Here is an 18,369-nt window from a genome sequence, read left to right as displayed (position 1 = left end):
TCATTTTTAATATTTTAATTTCATGTATTTCATACAAAGGTTTAAAGTGACTTTTACAATTTATTATGTAGTTGAATAGATTATGACTTAAGAATTTTATTTAATTTATTATTTTATTATTAAAGGTATTAATATAAAAGAAATAGTTACTATTTAATGCATTTAATGTAAAGGAGAGCAAAAAAAACTCAAGTCTCCTTTACATATATATATATAGATATAGATTACTGAAACAATAAATATAAATGCAAACACTTCAACTAAAGGTTACAAGCCACATCAACTGCATCTGAACAGAATCTACTTTATCATAACACTTGGTAAAATATAGATTCAGAGAACATTGTGATGAAGAACATCCTTTACTAACTTATGGAAATTATTGTAAGATGATCCACCTAAATCAGTAGCTTCTATTGCTTTCTTCTTCCACTCCAAACTATTTTGTCTAATTTCCTTGCCCTTTTCTCCATTCATAATTTCATTCACTAGGGATGTTATCTCCTCTCTCTTAACATCATGGTTAATTTCCATCCCTGTTCTCCATGTTGTGCAAGCATACCTGCAATTTGTTTGTTGCTCGGCAAAGAAAGGCCAACAAATCATAGGCACACCAGAAGATATACATTCCAATGTAGAATTCCAGCCACAATGAGTTAGAAAGATTCCAATTGATGGATGAGCAAGCACTTGGTCTTGAACACACCAACTTGTAATGTATCCTCTATCCTTAGTCTCATCTAAGAACTCTTGTGGCAGAGTTATAGATTCTCCACCAATTACTACATCCGGTCTCATAATCCATAAAAATGGTGCCTTGCTATTTGCTATTCCCCAAGCAAATTCTTTCAAGTGATGCTCACTCATAACAGTTATGCTTCCATAGTTGACATATATGACTGAGGAATGTTCCCATTTATCAAGCCATTTCATGCACTCAGAGTCACTTCTCCAAAAACTTGACCCACTTGCATTGAAACCTTTGTCCTTTTCCGGAAAATGCCTACTAAGCAACGGAAGTGGGCCAATACTGTATATGTTTGGGTTAATGGCCTTAAGGGTATCAAGGGCTTCACCTTCCAATTCTTGGAATGAGTTAATAATGATTGCAGACGATTTCAAACAATTTCGTGCCTCAGAACCCAAGAAATCAAACATGATATCATTTAGATTGGTGATTCTAATGAAGCTTGGAAGGTCTTTAAGTCGCATATGATTCATGCCAAATATCCAATCTAAACTTGTATCCAAAGTGCCATCGTTGATAAAGTTTTCATCTAAAATTTGATAAAGGTAATAAGTTACACAACTAGCTAAAAACATGTAGGAACAAATACAAAGAGAATGTATAATATGCAAATGATAATCATGGTTGTTCATTCTAATAATGAATTATCAAAATAAAAAATTCTTTTGTAATCACGTGATCAGTTTTTTAAAAAGAAAAAACGCAAGCAGCTTTTCCTTGTTCTTTAATGTAATGTGCACAAACAGCAATTCTCAGGGCTCCAAAGGCAAAGTATAATATTGAAAGTTATATATATTGGACAATAATTATAAGGCACACCTCACTAATTAGTAAAAGAGAAATTAAAGGTTAACATCTCTCTTTTTTCCACACCAATTATTTGGTGAATTTCATGTGAGTCTAACTAGAATCATGTGATCACTTAAAAATGTTATGTGGGTGACTTGTTTTAATACTTACATAAACTTTTAGTCCTTAACTTCAGGCTCAAATATAGTTTGGTCTCTACCATATAATTTTCATGGTTTTGAGGACTTCGATCCCTTTTATCCCAATATCAACAGGTGATATGGTTAACATAGCGTCACGTCACATTGCCATGGGTCTAGAGTAATGTTATAACCTATTTTGTTTCCAATAGGATATCTAGTACTTTTAGTAAGAAAAACTGAGAAAAAGGCAAACTTACAAATTGAGAAACAATAATCTTTCAAAGAATGGTTTTTTATTTTAACAGAAAGAGCGAGCCATTAGAGCTGGCTTGAAAGCAAAATATGCAAAACAGGATTATTCTAAACATGTGGTAATGGTGACATGGCCATTTGTTCATAATTTCACCTATTAAAAGTGAGATATTGTAAAATGGGGACCGATCGAATTCAAAGTTATAAGTAAAAATAGGGACTAAAAGAATAAAAATTATATGGTAGAGACTAAAACAAAATGTAACTATAAATTCAGGGACTAAAAACTTATTTAAACTATGTTTAAACATGAATATCCATTCGGGAAAAAGTTTCATGCACCGACAATTAGGGTTGTCCAAATGGGTCCGAACCGGACCGGACCCGAGCAAACCGACGATTTTATAAAACGGATCGGTTTGACGACGGGTTCATTCGGTTTGTTTTAATGGATTCACATGGATTCAACCGGTCAGTTTCGGTTTGGGCTCCAACCCGACCGAAATGTCCGAAGTAGCAATATGTTTAAACAAAAATAAAGGCCCAGCCCTGAGCCCAATAACTTTGGGCCTGTTTGGTTCAAAGAAGGGGAAGGGAGTGGAGGGATTTCAAATGTTCTTGTGTTTGGTGAAAGAGGAGGGAACAGAACGGGAAGGGAGGGGAAATTACCAATTTTTTGTTTGGTTCAAGAGCAGAGGGGAGGCATTTGCTTATGAAATCCATTCATCTTCATTACACGATCCCTCAATAACCCAGTGACAGTGGCGGAGCATCATAAAGACAGGAGGTGACCGCGGCCCTCCCATTATTTTAATAAAAAAATTAATAGTATATATCTGCTGCCTTATAGAAATCTTGTATCTTGAATTGTTTGAACAATGGTTATGTTGGCCGGAGAGACATGAATCATAAGGAGGTTGTCTCTATCTGTTGGATTTTAAACGTGGCAAACCGTGAAACAACTAGAAACCTAAGTGTTTAATCCTTATCTTTTGGTAAAATACTTAATCTTACAGTCACCCAGAAAATTGTTTTGAACAGTCAAAAGATTAATATGTGATGTTGTCACTGTGGAGCAAGTAACCGACTTAATAATAGTATAATAGAAGGGCTTAAATACTCTGGAGGTCCCTGAAATTGTCTTTCGTACGAAAATAAGTCCCTGAATTTTTTTTTTCTGATTTCGAAACCCTGAAATATTTTTTAATCAGAATAGGTCCCTACTCGTGTTTCCAGCTTATGTGGCTTAATTTTTGCTGAGTCATTTATTCCACGTGACTTATATATATTTTTTTAAATACACATGTATTTAAAAAATAAAATTAAACATTTAAAATTAAAATCTTATTAACCTAATTAACCCTAAATCTAATTACACATGGATTTTTAATTAAATTTTTTTTCTGGATTTTTCTTTGACACTGATGCAAAAGAGGGCTGAAATAATGTGTAATAAAAATATTAATTAAAAATCCATGTGTAATTAGATTCAGGGTTAATTAGGTTAATAAGATTTTAATTTTAAATTTAAATGTTTAATTTTATTTTTTTAATCTATGTGTATTTGAAAAAAAATATATAAAAGCCACGTGGAGTAAATGACTCAGCAAAAATTGAGCCACATAAGCTGGAAGCACGAGTAGGGACCTATTCTGAGTAAAAAAAAATTACAGGGATTCAGAATCGGAATTTTTTTTCAGAGACTTATTTTCGTACGGGAGACAATATCAGAGACCTTCAGAGTATTTAAGCCTAATAGAAGTCATGTAAGCTGTTATAATATACTCGTGGGAGAAAGAAAAACAGGTTGGGAGAAAAAACTGAGAAAAGCTCCAACGAGCTTAGTGAGTCTTGGGGAGAGTTGTAGGTGTTCTTTTAAGTGCTTAAATTAGCTACTAATAAAAGTTAAAGTGCGTGAATGTTCTTTTTAAGCGAATGATAAAATTGGTCTTTGAAATTAAAATTTTGGTGCCGACAAGTTTGCCCTTGGAATTAGAAAATATCTCATATGTCCTAATTATGTAAAATGTCAATTAAGTTAGTTAGTGACTTATTTTCTTCTCTTAATTTTTATTCATTTTGCATTCTAATTTTGTATTCAATACATGTAGAGTGAGTTTCTTGTCACTTCTGAGCATTAAAGAGCATACGACAAACTGACTTCTTATTTAAATGTTAGAAATTTGTGTTTAAAAAAATCTTTAATATTTTGTCCCTTCTATGTGTTTTTGTCAAGCTCTGCCACTGCTAGTGAGGGGTTCAAGGTTTCCCGTTAAAAATGCAAGCTTTTCAGAACCCAATAACAAATATTACAGAGGGAGACTATAAAAAAGGCCTCTCACCTCTCACATTTAACCTAGGTTTCAGGGACTACTTTATGCAGAAAATCCTAGCCACCTTCTATGATCTCTCTCCACGCTGCCACTCCAGGCGTCGTCTCTCCACGTCGCCGTCCCACACTTCCTTCTCCTTCTTCCACCACTCAAAAACCCTAACCTTCTTCTCTGAACTTCGTCGTCCACGTACCGCACCTCCTTCTCCTTCTCTGTGGTCCAGCACCATCACCACGACCATGGAGATCCAACGACGCACAACCTTTTCTTTCGCTGAGGTCTAGCGCCGCCACGACGACATGAAGCACCGTTCTAGCACCGAATATGCACCACCATAACGTTGCCATCAACCTTTGCCGCACCACCGCCTCAGATTTCTCTGTTGAAGATGAAGATTCTCGAGGTCTATTTCACTTGCATAGGTTCTTCCATTTATTTTTTTTGTAAAAATATCTACTGAGTGATGGATGATTAATATTTAAGATAAGATCTGTAAATTTTTTGTTCCAATCTTCATCTTTTCTTTTGGATTTTTTCTAGATCTTTTCTCGCACAAACCCACCCGTCGAAACCGTAAACCACTGAAACCGAACCCGATCTACCCGTGGCAACTGGGCGGTCGGCGGCGGACTTGGTGGTTGGATAATTTTCACTTGAGGAAACCGATGTTATGGTCCCGAACCCGTCCGGTCGACAGGCATACCAACAATGTAAAGTATTTTTATTTAAAAATAATGATTTATTCCTAAGATGAAAGACATTGTCACATGAAGTATTCAATGCATATTTAATGTTGAATCTATATTTGATATAAGTTTCTTTCCTCTATGGGTGAGCACTAGTGGGGTTCGAACCCGTTTGATAATATGTAGTGGGCCCATTTTCGTCATCAGATTGCTTGGGCTCATATTACTCGATTTTATCAGAAGCTTTTGAGTGGGTTAGAAAAGCTTGGGCTTTAAATTAACCCACCTAATTTTTTAAGGTTTTTCTGTAAATTGAGCCTGTTTTTTGGTCAAAAATAAATAATCCCAAATGAGGGATTTAAATATTATAAACAAATAGATGATTATTTAAAGCATTTAACAATATAAACGGACAAGTATGAATAATAAAATATATTTATAAATACTTAATAATATTTAATTTTTTTGGAACATCGGAAAGATAAATTACTCTCTCTAGAGATTGAGCCCTGAATTTTCCCCTCCCAAACTCATATGTCCCTGAAGTCTTACCACTTTAGCTATTATTGATTGGACAACAATATTTAATTTAAATAAAATTCATTTGGATTTAAATTAAATAATGTTTTTGTACTTTAATTTAATTGATTTTATCAATTTTCTAAAGTTTATGGATCTTGTGCAGACAACATGTACCGGCTGGATTCATCGATAACAACAGTGGAGTCTAGCTGCGACAAGTCAGACATATCCCACTACTCCTTGACTTGTCCCTGCCTCTCATTATCTTCTAGTAACTCCATTATTTTGAACTTTTTCATGCCACTTGGTTCTTAAATATCTATATTATAATTTCCCAAAAAAATACTTATATTATAATATAACACTCTTTTTAATTCTAATCAATGGTTGAAGTAAATAAATCTGTATTTTAAATAATAGCTCATTTTTCATTCTCGTTAATAAATTTTTATCACATATATCAATTTAATAAGTCACATGTTTAAATTGTATTGGTAGAAGAATTTGAACCCGTGACGTTAAGCTATTTCATTTGAATTTTAGTTCGTTTAAGGAAATGACACTAGATTCGTATGTTGGAAGGAACTTTCTTTCTTCTTATGTTAAAACCTTTTACTTACGTATTACTGAGTAGTTTAATGATTGGTTAGTGTTTAATTCATTCGAGTCTCTAATTGATAGACGCCATTAAGAAGATAAAATTTTCTTCACACTTTTTGTTTTTGTTTGACAGTCTTCACACTTATCTTTACATCAAATTAAATAATCTACCAAAAAAAAATCTTTACATCAAATAACTTGAGGCGTTATTTTTAAAAAAGCAAAGTATTTAAATTTTGCCTTAATCTCAAACTTTTTATACACTCATCTTATCCATATACATAAATATACTTATCTTTTAAAATAATTGTTCAAAAAGAGTAAAAATACATATAAAGAAATATAATTAATATAGTTAACTTTTTAAAAAATATATTTTTCTTTTATAACGTTTAAAGTGTATTTTTACCTCTTTATTTAGAGTATTATATAGAAAACATAGGTTAATACTCTATTAGTTGATATGACAACATTCAATACTTAACTCTCCTAATGTTGCATTTTAAATTTTAACCACTACCAGATGAATAAGGTATGTTAGTTATTGAAATTCTAATTAAACAGTTATTATGAAATAACTTTTTTCTCAGGCAATTATTTTAAAACATGGATTACATTCATGTACATATATTTATAAAAAATGCAAATGATTTATTTTTCTTCACTGTTACTTAAATTTTAGATTTCTAAATATAAGAGCCGTAGTTAATTAAGTACTCCCACCTTACTTGGAGTTGAAGTTGCCGTTGGAGGCTTTTGAGTTCCGGCCTCAGTAGTGGTCTTCCCTATATGTACAGGGAGATTTAATTTGACACTCTATTTTCAAATCCTAATTAACTAATTGAAATTTATGCAGGTCACACTAAATTGGAAATGAACTTTATATTTTATGTGGTTTGTCTTTCTCTACATGAATTTCAAAAAAAGAGAAGCTAAAAATAGAGGGTTAAAGTGAGTATTGCTATTATTTTTAAAATGGAGTTGTCTAAATTACTATAGAAAAATTTGAGTCTAAATATAAAATTTCTAATTCACTTATCTTAAATATCATTCATATACCAATAACTATCATAATTTACCGGCCCCAACCTTTATCTGGTATAGTTTACACACCCTTTTAAAACAAACAAATGAATAGAGGGAGGGACCATACCTTTGAAAGGAAGAATGCCTCTTCTGACAAGCTCGTCGTATTGCAAGTATCCCACAAACCCACATCCAGAAGCTGTCCATAGCTGAAGCTCTTGAATACCCAATTCCTTCGCCACTCTTCCAGCAAATCCCATCGTGCCATCTGCAATTACGCAACTCACCGGAGGCGAAGAAGAGTTCAACCTCTTCACCAACTCTTTAAACGGTTCATAACAATTCTTCCTTGTTGAATCACACAGTGTAGGAACATCTTGAGTAGCGTCCTTCTCGGATGGCGGCAAACCATCCGGTATGGTCTCGAATTGAAAATCTGGTAGCCCCATTACAAACTCTGGTCCAAGAGACTTGATGAAACGATTGTGGTTGAACTCAGTGTTGACAAACGTTATGTGGAAGCCCATGCATCGAAGGAGTTTGGCTAGTTGCATGAAGGGACTCACATGACCCTGGGCTGGAAAGGGTACACATACAGCATGAGGCTTTGGGGTTTGAAGTGATGATGATTCCATTTTTTTTTTGTTGATGAATTGAGTATGATCGATATGAATGCTTGTGAAGGATATGGTGGCTCTGGCTTAGCTAGCTTTCATACTCTTATCTTATATAATGTTAAGGAGTGCACTGCTACCATTAAATAAGTCAAGCTGTGAAGAAAAACCGACATATATAGCTATTTGAATTTTGATTCATTGATCACATTTCATTTTCTCTTATATCTCATTTTTACGAATCTTCTCTTATCTTTTGTTTTTATTAAATCATCTATCGTATCTCTCATTTATCTTTATTTTCCTCTTTATCTTATTAAGTGGTGGTGTGTGTGGAGTAAGGGCATTCACGGTTTAGATCGTTCGATTTTAGAATTTAAAAAAACTTGAAAAATGAGATCGTGAGATTCTTCAAATATAAACAAAAATTTCCATGACAATCATAGATTGCATTGCAGCAAGAGCATATATATCTGGTGGTCCACTAGATCGCTTGTCCATAGATAGCAAATATCTCAAGTCACGTGTTATTGTGGGAAGTGGGAACTAATTAACATCTTATCTTATGTACCCATTATTGCGTATCACTTTCTTTTTCTTTCTGTCTCAACAATAATTTTATGTTTTGGCAATTAAAAAATGGAGTTGTCTAAATGACTTATGATAAAGTTTGGGTTAAATAGCTCATCATCCAATCACATTGAAGATAAGTGAAGTGGAATTTCTATATTTTATTTATTAATTTATTTCCAACTCACTTATCTCCAATGTGATTGGATGATGGGTTATTTAACCCAAACTTTATCATGAGTCATTTAGACAACCCCTTAAAAAATATATGGATGCGATAGACAATTTGTAAATGACAGGTCAACAGTTCAGTTTTTTTTATAAGTCAAGATAATATATTTATGAAGTATAAGAGGTACTTTAACCAATACAAAGATGAAAATAATAAAAATGCAACAAAGACTACAGACAAAGAAAATACAACTCATAAAAACTTAAGAACCCCCAGGCATAGCTTACTAAAAAATGTTTCATTAAAAGCTTGCCAGGAAAACTTTCTTAGAAAAAATCTGGTAAAAGAAAAAGAGTAGACATTTTAGAAAGCCACAACGTTACCACCAAGGGGAAAATACATAACCCAACCCACTAGTTGAAAGCAGAATCAAAACTCTTCCCTCCAGAACCATACTAACAGTAGCTTAATAAATCACAAACGAAATCTCCTTCACACCAACATTGTAATTTGTAAGTGAACCATACACAAAACAGGCCCCATTGCAGCATAGTTGAGGCAAGGTAGAAAGCAACTCCACCTTGTCTTGAAGTGAGATGAGAAAAAGACTCCAACAGGTAGTCAACAGTCCAGTAATAAGCCTAATCGGTTGAAAGTGTTCTATAGACTTTTTCACATCACTTTGAGTCCTTGTCATTTTTTTAACCACATTTCAGTTTCCCCACCTCCACCACCGCCTTCCTCTTCCGCCTTCTTTCTCTTCCTCCATAGCTCAAACTTCGAAACCTCTAAATTTCCAGAAACCCAGAAATTTGCAGAAAATGCAAAGGATCAGCCCCACCAACAACCATAAAAAATTAATATGAAACTGCATGGGCTTGGGAATCCGCGGTCAGTTGAGCTCTGCAAACAACTAAGAGTGCCTTTGTGTCTTCTTAATTAATGGTTACAATGAGGAAGTATTTTGAAATGAATAGGTTGAGGAGTTTGAGGGGTTCGAACTGATGGGAAATTCAACACAAATAACAATAGCAACTCTAACAAGCAATGCACAGCGGATAATGATTTCCCCAAACTTGTTGAATCTGTGAGGAGAAACAACAAATAATGCAGCAACTAAAAATCACAAATAAAGAGACACCAAGATTTTTTAATGTGGTAAAAACCTTCTCAATGTGAGAAGGAAAACATCCACGGGACCAAGCCAGTAATAGAGCTCCACTATTGTCAAATCAGGTTACAAGAGAGTCTTAATACACAGCACAATTCGTGCACAACAATGGCCAAGCAACTAAGCAACAAGTATGAAATAGAGAACCAAGAAAACCAGAAAACCAGATTTTGCAGCTACTGTCCGACGCAGTTTTCTCCCAGCACAGGCATCATCTCGCTGATCACACCGTTCAGATTGAAGAACCACGAGTCACGAACCTACTGTCCCAATTTCAGCCAGATCGGACGGTGAACGAAGGCGTGGCGGCAGAACTAAAAAACGCTGCTCAGACTTTGTGCGAAAATCCTTTTTCTTCTCTTCTCTCTCACTTTTCTCTTTGCTTCTCTTGCCAAATTAGACCTCTTTCTTAACCCTAGCTGACCCCTCTCCACTTGTTTAAGTGATACAAAGTGGGCTTACATATTTGGGCCTTTCTCCACATAGGAAGAGAGCCCAAAACCCCAACAAATCTCCCCCTCACAACTATGTGGAGAGAACCGCCAAACCGGCGATCTCACAGCAAGTTTCAAACTTGCTTCTCAGTAATGCCTTTGTCATCATATCAGCACCATTATCATCTGTATGAACTTTGGCCAATTCCAACAACCCAACATCCAAAGCATCGCGTATCCAATGATACCTCACATCAATGTGCTTGGACCTAGAATGAAAAGTTGAATTCTTACCAAGATGAATAGCACTTTGACTATCACAAAACAACAAGTATTTGTCCTGCACAAAACCAAGATCCTGCAAGAATTTCTTCAACCAAATCAATTCCTTGCATGCTTCTGTAATGACAATGAACTCTGCCTCAGTAGTGGACAATGCAACACACTTCTACAATCTGGATTGCCATGCTATAGCTCCCCCTGCAAACTTAATCAAGTAGCCTGAATTGGACTTTCTGAAATCAATGTCTCCAGCCATATCAGAATCAGTATAGCCCACAAGGGTAGGCTTATCACCTCCAAAACAAAGCCTCATACTACTAGTGCCATGAAGATACCTCAAAATCCATTTCACAGCATTCCAATGCTCTCTACCTGGATTAGACAGAAATCTACTGACTGTACCAACAGCATGCGCTATATCTGGTCTTGTGCACACCATTGCATACATCAAACTACCCACAGCAGATGCATAAGGAACCCGTTGCATATATGATTTTTCAGCTTCATTTGAAAGACTTTGTTTAGCACTCAATTTAAAATGAGGAGCAAGAGGAGTGCTTACCGCCTTAGCCTTTTGCATATGGAACCTCTGTAGCACCCTTTTAACATAGTGTTCCTGTGGCAGCCAAAGTTTCTTCTCTTTTCTATCACGCATGATTCTTATACCAAGAATCTGCTTAGCAGCTCCCATGTCTTTCATGGCAAATGACTCGCCCAATTGCTACTTTAACCTGTCAATCATGGAAATATTTTTCCCAACAATAAGCATGTCATCAACATACAATAACAGGATAATGAAATCATCATCATCAAACTTTTTAATAAAGACACAGTGATCAGAAGTAGTCTTCTTGTAGCCTTGGTCACACAAAACAGACTCAAACTTCTTGTACCACTGGCATTGAGCCTGCTTCAAGCCATATAAGCTATTCCTCAACCTGCAAACATAGTCCTCCTTGCCTTTAACAAGAAAACCATCAGGTTGCTTCATGTAAATCTCTTCCTCCAAATCACTATGAAGGAAAGCAGTTTTTACATCCATTTGCTCTACCTCCAAATCAAGATTAGCAGCCAATCTCAACACGGTTCTAATGGATGGCATCTTCACCACAGGAGAAAAAATCTCATTGAAATCAACACCCTTTCTTTGTCTGAAACCTTTCACCACCAATCTGGCTTTATACCTCGGAGATGTAGAATTACTCTCTTGCTTCACCCTGTAAATCCACCTGTTTTCCAAAGCCTTCTTGCCTTTTGGCAATTTCACGAAATCAAAAGTGTGATTATCATGCAAAGACTTCATTTCATCTTGCATAGCATCCAGCCACTTCTTCTTTTCATCACTCTCCATGGCCTCTTGAAAACACTCAGGTTCACCACCATCTGTCAAGGTAACATAGTCATCAGAAGAATACCTGGTAGATGATTTCCTCTGCCTATTAGACCTCCAAGGTTGAACTTGAGGTGGTTCAGAAACTTCACCAAGATTCTCATCTTGTGACATCTCATGTTCCTCTACAACATCATCAACAGGAACATCTACATCATCTCCAAGCTGCTGCTGATCATCAACATCATCATGTTGTTCATCATTCTTAACATTATTCTCAGCAGTACCCAAATCATGAACAGGTGTCCTAACTGGATCAACATCAGACAAACTGCTATCTCTCTCGGGTGTAGTCTTCTCCACCTTATCAATGTCTTCAATGGTTTGGTCTTCTATGAACTTCACATCACGGCTTCTAACTGACTTCTTCTCAACAGGATCATACAACTTGTAGCCAAATTCATCTTGACCATAACCGATAAAGATACACTGCCTTGTCTTCGCATCCAACTTGGATCTTTCATCCTTTGGAACATGCACATATGCCTTGCAACCAAAGACACGCAAATGATCATACCTGACATTCTTGCCAAACCAGATTTTGTCTGGCACATCTGCATTCAAAGCAACTGCAGGACTGAGATTAATAACATGCACTGCCGTGTACAATGCTTCACCCCAAAAGTGCTTAGGTAACTTTGCTTTAGAAAGCATACACCTAACTCTCTCAATCAAAGTCCTGTTCATCCTCTCCGCTAAACCATTCAGCTAAGGAGTTTTAGGAGGAGTCTTTTCATGTCTGATACCTTGCTGCTTGCAATAAACATCAAATGGACCACAATACTCACCACCATTGTCAGTACGAATGCATTTCAGTTTCTTGCCTGACTATCTCTCCACCATAACATGGAACTCTTTGAATTTCTCCAGAACTTGGTCTTTTGTCTTCAAAGCATAGACCCAAAGCTTCCTGGAACAATCATCAATAAAGGTTACAAAGTAAAGTGCACGACTAAAAGACTTTACCTTCAACGAGCCACAAACATCAGAATGCACCAATTCAAGCAACTCTGACTTCCTTGAGGGAGGATGCTTCTTGAAGGATACTCTAGTCTGCTTGCCAACCATGCAATGAGAACATTTCTCCAACTCTGCACTCTTCAATCCTGGAAGCACATCATTTTTAGCTAAACAATTCAGCCCCTTTTCACTGATACGACTAAGTCTGCGGTGCCACAAAGAAGCCTCCATATCATTGCTTTAGTCCAATACAGTTTATTAATTTTCTCCCCTCTGGCCAAAACCAAGTTACCTCTGGTGAGTTTCCATTTTCCAAAACCAAAGTGATTATCATAACCACCCTCATCAAGCATATGCACGGATATCAAATTAAAGCGAACATCTGGAGCATGTTTGACTCCTCTAAGCAACAACTGCACTCCCATGTTGGTCTGCATTCAAATATCACCAATACCAACAACCTTAGACACACCATCATTGCCCATCTTCAACACTCCAAAATCACCAGAAGTGTAAGATGTGAAGAAATTCTTCCTTGGTGTAACATGCAGTGTAGCACCACTATCAATTATCCACATGCTCTCATCTGATACAAGATTGACTAAATCATGGTCACAGAGAATAATAAAATCATCACAAGTAGCAGTAGTAACAAGGTCATCATCATCATGATCCTTCTCTCTCTGCTTGCCCTTGTTGCCTTTGTTCTCCCGTTTCCATATAAAACAGTTCTTCTGTATGTGCCCCATGTTGTGACAATAATTGCACTCTACATTCTTGTATCTGGACTTGGACTTACTTCTGTTGTTCTCTCTACTTGCACTTCTGCTTTTCTCTCTATTCCCTTTCAGATCCTTTTTCTGACTTCTCCCCCTGTTCTCAGTAACAAGTACCTCAGAATGAGATGAAGTACCATGTGCCTTCCTTCTCATCTCCTCATTAAGAATGTTGTCTTTTACATTTTCAAAAGAGACAACACCATCTGGGGATGAATTAGTAATTGAAACCCGAAAAGTTTCCCAAGAGTCTGGTAGAGTATTCAGTAGCCATAGCCCCAACACTTCATCATCAAACTTGATGCTCATTCTTGACAATTGATCTCGAAGCCCTTGAAAATCATTCAAGTGATCTGAAATAGAAGTTCCCTCCTTGTATCTCAAATTCACCAACGAATTCAACAAATACAATTTATTATTCCCTGATTTAGAAGCATACAAAGACTCAATCTTCTGCCACAAGGATCTTGCATGTTCCTCACTAGCAATGTGATTGTAAACATTGTCTTCTACAAACTGCCTAATGAAACCACAAACCTGCTGATGTTCAAAATTCCATTCCTCATCAGACATATCTTCAGGCTTCTCAGTAGAAAACACAGGACGATGCAACTTCTTCACAAATAACAGATCCTTCATCTTGCCCTTCCACAAGTGATAATTAGTGCCATTCAAACAGATCATCCTATTCGTATTTGCCTCCATCATTCAAACAAGTCAAACAGCCCCTTAACCAAAGAGCTCTGATGCCACTTTGATGGGAAATTCAACACAAATAACAATAGTAACTCTAACAAGCAATGTACAGCGGATAATGATTTCCCTAAACTTGCTGAATCTGTGAGGAGCAACAACAAATAATGCAGCAACTAAAAATCACAAATAAAGAGACACCAAGATTTTTTAACGTGGTAAAAACCTTCTCAATGTGAGAAGGAAAACATCCACGGGACCAAGCCAGTAATAGAGCTCCACTATTGTCAAATCAGGTTACAAGAGAGTCTTAATACACAGCACAATTCGTGCACAACAATGGCCAAGCAACTAAGCAACAAGTATGAAATAGAGAACCAAGAAAACCAGAAAAACCAGATTTTGCAGCTACTGTCCGACGCAGTTTTCTCCCAACACAGGAATCATCTCGCCGATCACACCGTTCAGATTGAAGAACCACGAGTCACGAACCTGCTGTCCCAATTTCAGCCCAATCGGACGGTGAACGAAGGCGTGGCGGCAGATCTAAAAACGCTGCTCAGACTTTGTGCGAAAATCATTTTTCTTCTCTTCTCTCTCACTTTTTTCTTTGCTTCTCTTGCCAAATTAGACCTCTCTCTTAACCCTAGCTGACCCCTCTCCACTTGTTTAAGTGAGACAAAGTGGGCTTACATATTTGGCCCTTTCTCCACATAGGAAGGGAGCCCAAAACCCCAACACGAACAATGTGGTTATCTATTTCTGTGTTCTTCTGTTGCTTTGTTTCTTCGTTTCCCCTGTTGTTTTCTCGTCTCTGTGTTGTTTCTGTTATGTTTCCTTTGCTATAATACTCTCACACCTTCTCACCATGTATATATGATCACATGGCTCTTAAGCTGTACGTTTTTAGAAGGAGGGAGCAGTCAGTTCGTAGAAGGAGAGTGTAGCGGTTCGAGGAGTGTTGGCTTCAGCCTTTAGGATGATGAGTGTGACGCTGGCGCGGTGTTTAAGGCTAGGTGGGCTAACCTGACGGTTGATCCTTACACTAAGGAAAATGCATGCATGCTGGATTTGTCTCGGTGTACAAAGTGTCATTTTGGTGATGCGTTGGTGAAAATTAAGGAGGTAAGGTAGGTACTGCAACTACTTGGAGATAGAGAAATAGAAGAAGGAGAGGCGGCTGGAAGAAAATGCTTGGGGGTAAGGCTAGATGATTTATTAGAGTGAGGAAGTGTGTTGGGCTCAAGGTTTGCAGATGATGTGTCATAAACATGGTGAAAACAGTTCAAGTTTTTTGAAGTGTAACAGTATCCTAAGGAGGTTCCTTTGGGGTGGAGTGGAAGGCGAGTTGCATGGGTAAAATGGAAAATGATATGTAGGCCTAGAAGAGAAGGGAGTTGTAGGGGGGGGGGGGGGGTTTGAAGGATTGGAGGGTTTTTAATTGGGCGCTACTCCGATGGACTCTTATTGGTGGAGGGATATAAATTCAGTATGTGTCGGATCTGATCAAGGAGGATGGTTTAGAGATGCAATCAGTAGGTGAATTGGGGATGGGACATGGATCTCATTTCTTCTTATCTCTTCTAGAGGGTTGAGACTTCGATCTGTCTCATTTAAATGGAAAAACCAAAAGTAAAAATTTTGGTTTTAGAGAAATGACAATTCATATGAGACGAAATGCAAGATAAAGTGCTGACCAGCATTGTGGTGCCGCAATTTTTAAACTTTTTTGTAACATTTGATATTTTATACACGTTCTTGTATATCGTAAGTGTTCGTAATACATATAGTATAGCTCCAAATTTTAAGGACCAAATTTAGAAATTGAATATGTTACAAGGATTAAAAACTTATTTATGGCTAAAATAAAAAAAATTCAATGCTTCAAATCTTTTCAAGTATGAATACTCACTCAAAATACAAATGAAAACACTTCAACTATAAAGGTCACAAGCAACATCAAGTATTCCTGAACAAAATATCTTAGACTTGGTAAAAATGGACTCAGATAGTATTGTGATGAAGAGCCTCTTTAACTAACTTATGGAAGTTATCGTAAGATGATCCTCCTAAACCAGTAGCTTTTGTTGCTTTCTTCTTCCACTCTAAACTCTTTTGTCTAATTTCCTTCCCCTTTTCTCCTTTCATCATTTCATTCACTAGGCCTGTTATCTCCTCTCTCTTAACATCATGGTTAATTTCCATCCCCGTTTCCCATGTTGTGCAAGCATACCTGCAATTTGTTTGTTGCTCAGAAAAGAAAGGCCAGCAAATCATAGGCACACCAGAAGATATACATTCTAATGTAGAATTCCAACCACAATGAGTTAGAAAGACCCCAATTGATGGATGAACAAGCACTTGATCTTGAAAACACCAACTTGTAATGCATCCTCTGTCCTTGATCTCATCTAAGAACTCTTGTGGCAGAGTTACAGATTCCTCACCCATCACAACATCTGGCCTCATTATCCATAAAAATGGTACCTTGCTATTTGCTAGTCCCCAAGCAAATTCCTTCAAGTGATGCTCACTCATAACAGTTATGCTTCCATAGTTAACATATATCACTGAGGAAAGTTCCCATTTATCAAGCCATTTCATGCACTCAAAGTCATTTTTCCATAAACTTGACCCACTTGCCTTGAAACCTTTTTCTTTATCGGGAAAATGATTTCCAAGCAAGTGAAGTGGGCCAACAGTGTATATGTTTGGGTTTGTTGCCCTAAGAGCATCAAGGGCCTCACCTTCCAATTCTTCAAATGTGTTAATTATGATTGTGGATGATTTCAAACAGTTTCGTGCCTCAGAACCCATGAAATCAAACATGATATCATTTAGATCTGTGACTCTAATGAAGCTTGGAATGTCCTTAAGTCGCATGTGTTTCATGCCAAAGATCCAATCTAAGCTTGTTTCCAAGGTGCCATCAATGATGAAATTTTCATCTAAAATATGACAAATTAAAGGTAATTAATAAGTTAACCCAATGAAAGGATAACGAAGATTGAGAGAGCAGTACCTTTGAATGGAAGAAAGCCTCTTCTAACAAGCTCTTCGTATTGCAAATGTCCCAAGAAGCCACAAGCAGAGGCTGTCCAAAACTGCAGCTCTTGAATACCCAATTCCTTGGCCACTCTTCCAGCAAATCCCATGATGCCATCTGCAATTACACAACTCACTGGAGGCACTTCAGGTGAAGAAGAGTTAAGCCTCTTCACCAACTCTTTGAAAGGTGCATAACAATTCTTTCTAATTGAATCACAAAGTGGTGGAAGATCCTGAGTAGCGTCCTTCTCTGATGGTGGCAAACCATCCGGTATGCTCTCAAATCGAAAATCCGGTAGTCCCTTCACAAATTCTTGTCCAAGAGACCTGATCAAACGATTGTGGTTAAACTCAGTGTTGACAAATGTTATGTGGAAACCACTGCAACGTAGGAGTTTGGCGAGTTGCATGAACGGGTTCACATGGCCTTGAGCTGGAATCGGTACACACACAGCATGAGGCTTTGGCGTGTGAATTGATGATTCCATTTATATTTTTCCTTCACTTCACTGAGAAATGAGCACAAAAATTGTTGAATGGCTGCGGATTACCTAGCATACCTACTCTTATCTTTTAATATAATATTAAGAATTAATACACTACCACTAAATAACTCAGGTTCCCCTAGCCTCAAAGTCAAATATTAGTGTATGAAGTGCCCTCGTTTGGAAAATCCATTAGAAAAAAAAAATTGAGTAGTAAAAACATGTGGTTTTTTATGATCTTTTTGGTAAAAAATGCCCTCATTTATGTCTCACATTGCTAAATGCCCTCACTTGTATCCCACATTGTTAAATGCTCTCACTTGACTAGTATGTGATTTTTTATGACTCTTTTAGTAAAAAATGTCCTCACTTTGTGTCTTCTTTGGTAAAAAAATGTCTTCACTTCTAATAGTATATGTAAATTTTTTTTTACAAATTTATATGTATATATTGCCCTCACAACATCAAGTTTCTGAATCCGTCACCGGATAAAACAATGACCTATGCAAAAAATATGTTTGAGAAATCAATACAATCTTTAGCGGCAATTTTATAGCGGAAATAATTGCTGAAATCTATCAATGAACACCATAAAGGAGTATATCAAATTCTCCTATTCATAAGAGGGTTTTTTTCCCATGCTTTGAGGGTCGAATAATGATTCATTCACACATT

The 18,369-nt window shown here is 36.7% G+C and overlaps 2 protein-coding genes across 2 annotated transcripts; both read right to left on the bottom strand.

The window, feature by feature from the left end:
- Nucleotides 1-228: 228 nt before the first annotated feature.
- Nucleotides 229-7,916, bottom strand: LOC130722516 (linamarin synthase 1-like). The gene is made up of 2 exons (XM_057573261.1): nucleotides 7,227-7,916; nucleotides 229-1,277 (listed from the first exon to the last, which is right to left on the bottom strand). The coding sequence occupies exons 1-2, from the start codon at nucleotides 7,732-7,734 to the stop codon at nucleotides 334-336; spliced, it is 1,452 nt and encodes a 483-aa protein (XP_057429244.1). The 5' UTR covers nucleotides 7,735-7,916; the 3' UTR covers nucleotides 229-333.
- An 8,069-nt stretch (nucleotides 7,917-15,985) lies between these two features.
- On the bottom strand, nucleotides 15,986-17,771 carry LOC130722515 (linamarin synthase 2-like). The gene is made up of 2 exons (XM_057573260.1): nucleotides 17,184-17,771; nucleotides 15,986-17,109 (listed from the first exon to the last, which is right to left on the bottom strand). Exons 1-2 carry the CDS (start codon nucleotides 17,695-17,697, stop codon nucleotides 16,166-16,168), a joined length of 1,458 nt encoding a protein of 485 aa, XP_057429243.1. The 5' UTR covers nucleotides 17,698-17,771; the 3' UTR covers nucleotides 15,986-16,165.
- Nucleotides 17,772-18,369: the final 598 nt, after the last annotated feature.

The sequence above is a fragment of the Lotus japonicus genome, chromosome 6 (assembly GCF_012489685.1).
Source record: "Lotus japonicus ecotype B-129 chromosome 6, LjGifu_v1.2".
NCBI classification, from domain to species: domain Eukaryota; kingdom Viridiplantae; phylum Streptophyta; class Magnoliopsida; order Fabales; family Fabaceae; genus Lotus; species Lotus japonicus.
Note: the sequence above shows the minus strand (reverse complement) of the source record. Positions and strands in the feature narration are given on the sequence as shown.